General features: G+C 42.5%; 1 protein-coding gene across 1 annotated transcript in view; it reads left to right on the top strand.

The window, feature by feature from the left end:
* Positions 1 to 9713, top strand: part of galnt14 (UDP-N-acetyl-alpha-D-galactosamine:polypeptide N-acetylgalactosaminyltransferase 14 (GalNAc-T14)) — a 92011-nt gene that overhangs the window by 60897 nt on the left and 21401 nt on the right. Inside the window, exons 3-4 of the mRNA XM_031865935.1 lie at positions 620 to 687; positions 3812 to 3877. Of these exons, the coding sequence (XP_031721795.1) occupies positions 620 to 687; positions 3812 to 3877 (134 nt within the window). The remainder of the gene's footprint in view (positions 1 to 619; positions 688 to 3811; positions 3878 to 9713) is intronic.

Below are 9713 nucleotides of genomic sequence, written 5' to 3' on the forward strand. Positions count from 1 at the left end.
TGTATTTTTCTTTTCATCCTTTGTCATTTATTCTGCTCTTCTTTACTCCTTCTTCCTCTTCCTTCCCCCCTTCTCTTCCTATTTCCCCTCCACCTTCTTTCCCTCTTGTCGTCTGTCTCTCTTTCCTCCAACACGTCATTCCTCTCTCACCTCGCCTGCTCCCTTCTTAACCTACCTTTCCTCTGTCCTTCCTTCCTTCCTCCTCAGCCTCGCCCCGAGGGGATGACGAACACGGAGGTTATTGAATAGCAGAAATGATTAAATAAAATGGAGCAGAACACCCAGAACAAAACACGTTTTCTTATTTTCTTCCAGTAGAAAGTTATGAATTTTTAATGTTTCAATCTTCCTCTTTAATGAAATCGTTTCTTAGAGGCGACACGTCATACATTTTCAGAGCAGGAATTTGGGCTGACATTTTCAATATGTTGTTTTATATAGCGTGCAGGGCTCCATGAGCACCTGAGTGTGTGTGTGTGGTGCGTGTGTGTGTGTGTGTGTGTGTGTGTGTGTGTGCAGTTTGGCATTTACGTTTTGTATATTGCACATGCTTTTTTTTCCGACTGTATACTCGTGTTTGTGCACATTTGAGACTCATATTTTCTTTTTGTCTCTCCAGTGTTTTGAACAGGACCCCAGTTCATCTCATCCATGAGATCATTCTGGTGGACGACTTCAGTGACGACGGTGAGACACACACACACACACACACACACACAATCCAGGTCTCTTCCAGGTCAGGGATAACAAAGGTGAGACCTACATAACGGGTGAGAGCAGCAGCTGGGTCCATCGTATCAGGAGTACAATGAAGATGAGAAGAGACCTCCATTCTGGGTCAGAGAGGAGACGGCTGAGCTCTTCTGCAGATTGAAAGACAATCGTCACATTTTCCACCAAACCCAGATGCTGGTGGGTTTTTTTGTCCAGTGGGAAAGAGGCTATGCACATAACAAGTGGGATAGAATGGAGATACTGAAGTGAATTACAAGTGCCTCTAAAGTGAATGTGAGTAAATGTACTGAGGGACAGTCAGACAGTCGAAGCCTCGAACACTCTTACAACAGGAGAGCAATCACAGAAATACTTTCTTTCCCGCCGCTGGAAAATAAGTTCTCCTCCATATCTACCGAGCTGACCTCGATACCATCAAAAACAATACGTCTGCACTTTGCTTTTTATGGCCGGGGAGCACAGCGGTGATAAGAAAATACAGCCGTGCAACAGAAAACCCATCGACGAGCGTATATCGGAGTACAGTGGAACCAGGTGGAACCAAAAACCCCGATAAGTTTTGATTTGTTTCTGGAGCTTTAGTTCAACAGCACGGTTTATTCATCTGTGTTCGAGGTGTTTATTCCTCCTCCTCCTCGGAGTAACTTTAAGTTACACTTTAAAGGATTTCAAGGAAACAACAGAGAAGGTAATAATAACTTTAAATGGTTTGGTTTAGAAAATCAAAATGTGACGTACACACAGCAGAGTTGTGTGACGGACTTGTCACATCACAAATCGGGGAAACATATTGAGTAAGTGAAACTTTAAAGTGCTTTTACAATAACGTCAGTACAAGAAACGCAGATACAAAGCGCTTGAGGAAGGTCTCTAAGACGTTTTCCCACATTTCAGTGTTGGTGAAATACAGAGTTTCAACTAGAAAGAAAAAGAAACGTAAACACTTCCACAGTTAGGGCGAAAGCATCAACGCCAATTACTCCACTGAGGAAAAGTCCCACTCTGCAGAACAGCTCAGTGCCTGCTGACGGTTCACCACAGTCTCATCATCAGAGACACCTGCTGAGTCAACCTGACAGCCAATCAGGACAGATGGTGCAGAAGTGAAAATCCAAGTAATGAAGGTTAAATCGTGCCGGATTTAGACAAAAAAAGCAGATGAGGCAGCAGCGGAGAGATGCAATCAGCGCAGGAGACGGATACGTGCAAGTAAACAACCAGAGATGTGGAAACGAGCAACAACAGCATCGACGGTGTTAAAGAAACTGTATGTGCAACACATCACCACAGAGTGTGAAGGCTGTGATACAGAACTGTTAAAGAACGTCATGTCCGCCCACACGGCAGTGTGTCATTTAAATGATGGTCCATTTAGAGTCAAACAGACCATAAAGCCGGGTCTGCTGTAGGGCGGGGCTACACGGCGATTGTCTGGGAGTTGTCCGTGTTTTCTTCTGACAGCGTTAACCCTAAAAAAGTTGTATTCAGAGTTGGGTTGCATTTAGCTCCACCCTCTTGTGTAGCTCCACCCTCTTGTGTAGCTCCTCCCTCTTGTGTAGCTCCACCCTCTTGTGTAGCTCCTCCCTCTTGTGTAGCTCCACCCTCTTGTGTAGCTCCACCCTCTTGTGCTGCTTCTGGTTGCGAAAACTAAGATGGCCACGACCAAAATGCAGAACTCGAGACTTTAAATGACAGGAGGACTTTGTACACCTCTTAAATGCAGTCTACGCTATTGTTGCAGTAAATAGTTAAACCCTTGATGTCCTGACTGAACCTTTGGTTAAAAACTGTAGTTTTTGAATCGCGGGTCGAGACTTTTAATCCTCATAATGGGTGAAAAGATTTCTGTCTGGGTCAAAGCGTTTTTCTCGCCTTTTCTCACAAAGTGAAGGAGGAGTTGAGCGGAGAGGAGAGCGACCAGCCGTTCCTTCTGGGTCAAAGAGCTCTGATGGAGGTTTTCACTCATTCGGGGCCACGACATTTTTGAGAAAAATAAATAGTTGTTTTCATATCACAATAGTAGAAAGACTGCTAAAGAACTTACAGGTCAACTACTTGCACTTCTGTTTCTTTTCTCTCCTTAATTAAATTAAGTAATAGTGAATTATCAATTAGTGATTTATTGATACGTTATGTTTTCACGTTTGTAAGGAGCTCAGGAAAACGTGATAAACTGATCACATCACCATAAAATGATAAGAACATGATGATATATAAGGTCGTCTTCTTGCATGTTTAAATGCCAGATAATAATTATTATAACTTAGGATGAGCTGAAAACATATGCTAATTTATCAACTGAAATATGTTTGAGCAACTCTTTTATTAATAAATCATTTAAGACGATTGTTTCTTTAAATGAAAAATGCTAAATATTCTGGTTTCAGCTTCTGCTTTTCTTTCTTTTGACTAAACATTCAACCTGAAAACGTCCCGTGTGGTTTAAATAGTGACGCTTACGTTTTACTGTCGTTTAGCATTTTGGGACTAAACGATGAGCCGGATAATAAACCTGAACAATAATGAATATGACCCTTTATATATATATTCAGCACTTGTTACTTTACTTCTCAACGTTTCTTCAACTCTCTGGTTTTCTCATTGTTTCCTCACTATTGTGGACTTAATGATTTGCACTTTTCATAAATAATAAAGCAGAATTGAATCTCATTTGGATTTGTAAGAACAGGCAATATTTTAAAAAGCCATTATTGTTCCAAATCTTGCATGAAATATTAATTTCACTTCTGTAAATGACTCATATCCCAGCTGCTCACTTCTTTTCTTATTATCTTTTCATCATTTTGACACTTTTCTTTCTCAACATGAATTACAGTCAGTTATATTTGAAATAATATATTAATTCTGCTCTGAGCGCACAGTCGGCTGAACAACTGAACAGCAACTAAACACGTGTCTGAGTCGTCAGACTGAAAGCCGTCCTGCTGCTGCTGCTAATTTCCCTCCAGAGTGAAGAAATGATCCGGACATATAAAGCAGCGCACAGTATTCTCTTCTATTATCTTTATAATTCTCTTCATTACAATAATTGCTTCTGGTTGTTGTTTTCTTTCAGAAAGTGACTGCCAGCTTCTCACCAAACTGCCCAAAGTCAAATGTCTTCGCAACAACAAGAGAGAAGGTGTGTCGGCATGCTTTTGAGAATTTACATCAGCATTTTAATCATGCTTGTGTATGTGTGTGTGTGTGTGTGTGTGTGTGTGTGTCTATTTGCATGTTTAATTTACCACACTGCTTTTGTATTTGTTTGTCTCTGCATACTTTTGTCAGCAGTATGCTGTGTGTGTGTTTGTATAAAGCTATTTTTGCGTGTGTTTGTGTGAATAATAAATTGGCTCAGGGTTGGCCTTTTACCTCCCTCTGCCTAAACATTTACAAATGTAAACACAGACAGACAGACAGACAGACAGACAGACAGACATGCAGACACACAGACAGACACACAGACACACAGACAGACATGCAGACACACAGACAGACAGACACACAGACAGACACACAGACAGACATGCAGACACACAGACAGACACACAGACAGACACACAGACATGCAGACACACAGACAGACACACAGACAGACACACAGACAGACACACAGACAGACAGACACACAGACAGACAGACAGACACACAGACAGACACACAGACAGACAGACAGACAGAAAAGTGAAGTGAAATGGATTCATTCATCTGTGGCTTCTTATGGAGCTGGAGAACTGTAATGACCTGAAGTGAATTGAAGTGACAGGAGCCGCCGTCGAGATGGAGCCCAGAGAGGCAGAAAGAGACGCCGACCGTCACAAAAGAAATGTTACTGGAGAGGAAATGGCTTCCACAAATTCAAAAGCAACTCCACAAACCTGACAAATGTTTGACTTCTTATTTCTCTGTGACACACGGTGAGAGAGTTAATGTCTCGATCACACTAAATGTGGATGTTCCTCATTTGAGTTTTTAATGCGGCTGTGCGTCACGGCCGTGCTGATCATCTCTCTATATAATCCGTTTGGAGCAGCCTCCGTGCTCTTAAATATAGAATGCTAATGAATGCTACACACAAATCAGCGTGACAGCTGCACAATGTGATGGGCTCATGGACGTTTAGGGAACGAAAGGGAAGACACACCAATTAATAGATATCACCATGAAACTTCCCCACTTCATTACACTAAGACAGTTACTTTGTGGAGGACAAGTTTTCTGAAATGTTATTTTTAAATATGAGGCTCTGAATGATGTGTGAACAACCCCCTCTGTGTTAACCTTCAGAGCATAGAGAGGAATGAAAGTGTAACTTACATATGCAAATAAGGCTCATTATCTCATGGTAACTTTAGGTGAATTTAGTAGAAATATGCAGATGCGAAAGTAGTAAAATAAACACATAAATATGTATTTTGGATGTTTTCTTTCCACTTGTCTGAAAGAAAAAAGCATGATGGAAAAAAGCCCAAAATCTCAAAATTGACGAGTGAATGAAAAACAATGTTTCTGCACGAGATGCCATGTCTCCTTCCCCCCCAGGTGCTATTATTAATATGCTTAATATCATATATATCTCTGGCTGCTACACTTCCCGTGCACACTTGCAGTCTCGTACTTGCGTGCACTCCGTGTGAATTTCCATTTTCTGGTCTCTAGCTCGGTGATTCATGGTGCTGATGTGTCGCTGATGCTGTCTTTTTGTATTCTGGTTGTTTTATGGGAACTCTGGGTGCAAAACAGATTTCCTCTGGTGGGACGATAAAGATAAGCTATGAGATATGAGGGGGAACAACTCTGATGTGAGAGTACAAGTAACGAATATACAAAGTCATCATAACAGCCATGAGCCACGGTTCTGAGGATACTGCAATCTGATTGGCTGGAAGGTTTCAGAGTAACGTTTAGCAACCGGACATTATAACTAGACTCTGTGTGATAGATGCACCAGTATTTAACCGTACATTGTACATTCATTTGCTGAATATCTCAAGATTTAACTGTAATATTTCAGACTTAATTACACTATTATCACTTCACAGGCTTTGGTATTTCACAATAGTTTCCTCAGCATTGTTGAATCAATGGGAGAGGGACTATTACACAAGACATTTAAGTTGTACCTGTGTGAGGCATTGTGGGATTACTATACTGTAATTCTACAACAGCATACTGCTATATCACAGTAGTTTGATGCCAAAAACTGACTGTCAAGTCACAGTATATCGCCGTCATTTCACTATAATTTACTGTACAAATGTCACAGTAACTTGATGTGAAATGTATTCTGCCCGAAGCAGCAACCGGTTGTCGTCTCACGGGAATACAAACAATATGAAAAGCTGCAAGTTGCACCTGATGGATTTCTTTGCGTCACAAACGTTCTGACAGCGCTATAACTTCAGCAGCCCAACACTTGTTTAAACCCTCACAGCAGCCCGTCCGTTTCATCTTCCCTGGGCGGTTCGGATTACCGCCTCACTCTGAACTGACCTCGGCACAGTTCTCCTGCAAAGTCACGTCTCACTGCCGTTTATTTTGTGCCACCCAAGTTCAACAAGCCGCTCTCACCGAGACAACAGAAAACACTCAGAGACCACTTCCAACGGGCTCGTTGTTGTCTCGCCGACAGCGGTGCCGTTTGATCCGGGATTACTGCACAGAAAGAAAACACCAGTTCATCCCTCGTTCCTGCAAACCTTCCTCCCCGCATGTCTCACACTTTCTTCCTCACATGTCATATTTTCATCTTTCTTTATAGTTCCAATTTGTTTCTTGTGTTTTATAGTCGCTCCTTTCCTCTCTCTCTCTCTCTCTCTCTCTCGCTCTCTCTCTCTCTTTTAACAACAGGAACACTTGTCCTACATGCCGTCGCTGAAGGATTTCATTATAGCACAGTCATGCTGATCACACACACACACACACACACTGGCAAGGTTCATCAGTTCGGCTAGTTAATAGTTTATTGCTTCAGGCCTTCTGACTTGATTGTCTTTTTAATGCCCATAAAAGCTCTCCAGGCTTACACTATATGTCTTCTCTGACACACTCGCACACATAAATACATACTTACTATACTTGTGAGGACCCTCATAGGCGTTCACTGACATTAGCCGAAACCTAATCTAAAGGTAGTTTATTCCAGCTTTGCTGAATTTGGTCAGCGAGGACTTCTTAAAGCTACGGTTGGTAACTTTAGTAAGAAAAGCTCAAACTGTCACGATATCCTAAGAGACAGATACTCTGTGAAGAACTGCGGTTCATCCGCCTCCTCTCCTCTCTTTTGTGCCTCCTCGTCTCCTTGATTCTCCGACTTGTGACCCTGGAATCGATCCCAGCGCGCCATCTTGAAAGACGTTCAGATTCCTAGAGTACATCTCGAGGAGCGAGGATGGAGGATTTAGGAGGCTTGTCAGAGGAGCTGTAATCGAGCTGTGTATCCTTTGCGGAAGTGTTTTCGGCACCCGTGACGTACAAAGAGGTGCGACACACAGCTGGAAAAATCTCAAACCAAACAAAAACCGTTCTCTCACCCAGGAGAGCGCCGCTTGTTCCCCGTGTGAAACCAGAGATCAACATTGATTCATTTGTCACGTAACTGCCGTATTTGAGTAACGCCACCTCTGTAGTTATTTTAACTCAAACCACAATCTTCCTAAAACTAACTAAGTAGTTTACTTTGAAGACGGAGGTTTATTTTGAAAATGAATGTAACGAGCAGAAATTGACATTTGTTGCTGGACTTTCTTAGGAAAACGCACAAACATATACAGTATATATGTGTGTGTGTGTGTGTGTGTGTGAAATAAAGATGCACGACATCTGAACATCCTTGTCAAATTACGCCACGTTTTGACTTGAATTTAAAGTAAATATATATTAGTTGTAATATAACTATAAGTTGTGGCACACGTCGTATTTAACTGACATTCTAAAAGTTTCTAAATCTTGAAAACAGTCGAGACAAAACCAAGCATGCTGAGATCATGTAAATAACATCAGTAGCACTACAAGGAGGCAGAGAAACCTGATTTTTCCACAGATTATCTGTCACATGTAGGCCTACTACACTCTCAGGATATAATGACAGTTTGAGCCAAAATGGAAAGAAATTATATTTGTATTAAACTTACCAACGGCAGCTTTAAAAGATTTTCGGTGGACTGTTCCTGTAATGCCTAAACCGATACTTAAAGGCATCTCTATGATTCAAACAAAGTGCTTGAAAGATAGCTGAGGAATAATAACACTTTTCCAGCGTTGATAGAGAACATTTTTTACTGTTTTCCAAAAAACAAAGAATCAAACATACATGCAGGGTAGATCTGAATCTCTAAATCGTCCTCAAAAACATACAACAGCACCAGGTGGCAACCTCCGGTTCTGAAAAGTGCCTGAACCTGCATTCTCTCTAGTGTCCAGCAGGGGGCGACTCCTCTGGTTGTATAGAAGTCTATGAGAAAATGACTCTACTTCTCTCTTGATTTATTACCTCAGTAAACATTGTAAACATGAGTTTATGGTCTCAATCTCTAGTTTCAAGTATTCTTCAATACAGCATGATATTCATTTAGTACATTATGGTCCATTTAGAGTCAAACAAACCATAAAGCAGGGGATGCTTTAGGGCGGGGCTACACAGTGATTGACAGGTCTCTACCAGAGACGTATACGGCGTCTCTACGTCACTCATCCTCAGTCCATATATGGTCACTTCCTGTTCATCGGTTGCAAAAAAGCCAAGATAGCGACAACCAAAATACCGAACTCAAGGCTTCATAACGGCAGTCCACAAACCAATGGGTGACGTCACGATGACTATGTCCACTTCTTATATACAGTCTGTGAATAGCACACACACACACACACACACACACACACACACACGCACACACAGCTGTGATGGGAAGAGACAGTTAAGAGTTATCAGTGTACATCAACACTCTCCCCTTTACAAAGTCAGGCTGTCCTGCACTGTACGTGGTGTGTGTGTGTGTGTGTGTGTGTATCTATCTGAGTAAATGTCCACATGTGTGAGTGTGTGCATGCTTGCTTGTGGCTCCAGTGTGTGTGTGTGTGTGTGTGTGTGTGTGTGTGCGCGTGTGTGTCCATCCATCCAGAAAATAAAGCCTTATTGAGGTTGAAATGGGATTTTTAATTGGCTGAGCCTCGGCCTAACAGCGCAGCGTGAAACTTCACGGCCCTTCGTACAATGTCACCGACACACACACACACACACACACAACCACACACACACACACACAATGGACCCAAATACACAGTCATGCTAACACACACATACACACACAACATGGCACGCCCAGCCTTGTGCGCATGTGTACACACGTATTCAAAAGAGCCCCCACACACACACAGAGTACCTCTCCATGTCAGGGAGTATTGATTAGACCATTTAGTCCAAATGGAGGAGAACACTGGCCCCCATCAGGGAGACCTCCCTAACAGGCTCATTTCAACACACACACACACACACTCTTTGTACAGCACGACCACAATCAGCTGACACACACACACACACACACACATGCAGAGTGTGATGGGCCTGTTAAAAGCTTATGTCCATGTCTGACAGGGCCTCTAAGAGCCCGGCATCGATTTCCCCTTTTGCTGACTGACTGAGAGAGCAAGAGGGTGAGGGAGATAGGGGATGTGAATAGGTTGAGCAAGGCACTAACGATGCCCCTTCCAATGTCTGAGAATACTCTCTGTGAGTGTGAGTGTGTGTGGGGTGGTGGATGCGTGTAACTGAGTCACAGCTCGAGAGCGTGAAAGTTGAATATATACTGTCTTATCCGATCAGCCGCCCTGAAAGGAATCAATTTCAGCAGGCAAAGTGGAGCATTTCAATTTAGCAGAGAGCGGCTCTGACGACTCCGAGGCTGTACGTTCGATATCAGCTGTATGGTAGTGTGTGTGTGTGTGTGTGTGTGTGTGTGTGTGTGTGTGTGTGTGTG

The sequence above is a fragment of the Anarrhichthys ocellatus genome, unplaced genomic scaffold, assembly GCF_004355925.1.
Source record: "Anarrhichthys ocellatus isolate YVR2014 unplaced genomic scaffold, GSC_Weel_1.0 scaffold34, whole genome shotgun sequence".
In the NCBI taxonomy this organism is placed as follows: Eukaryota; Metazoa; Chordata; class Actinopteri; order Perciformes; family Anarhichadidae; genus Anarrhichthys; species Anarrhichthys ocellatus.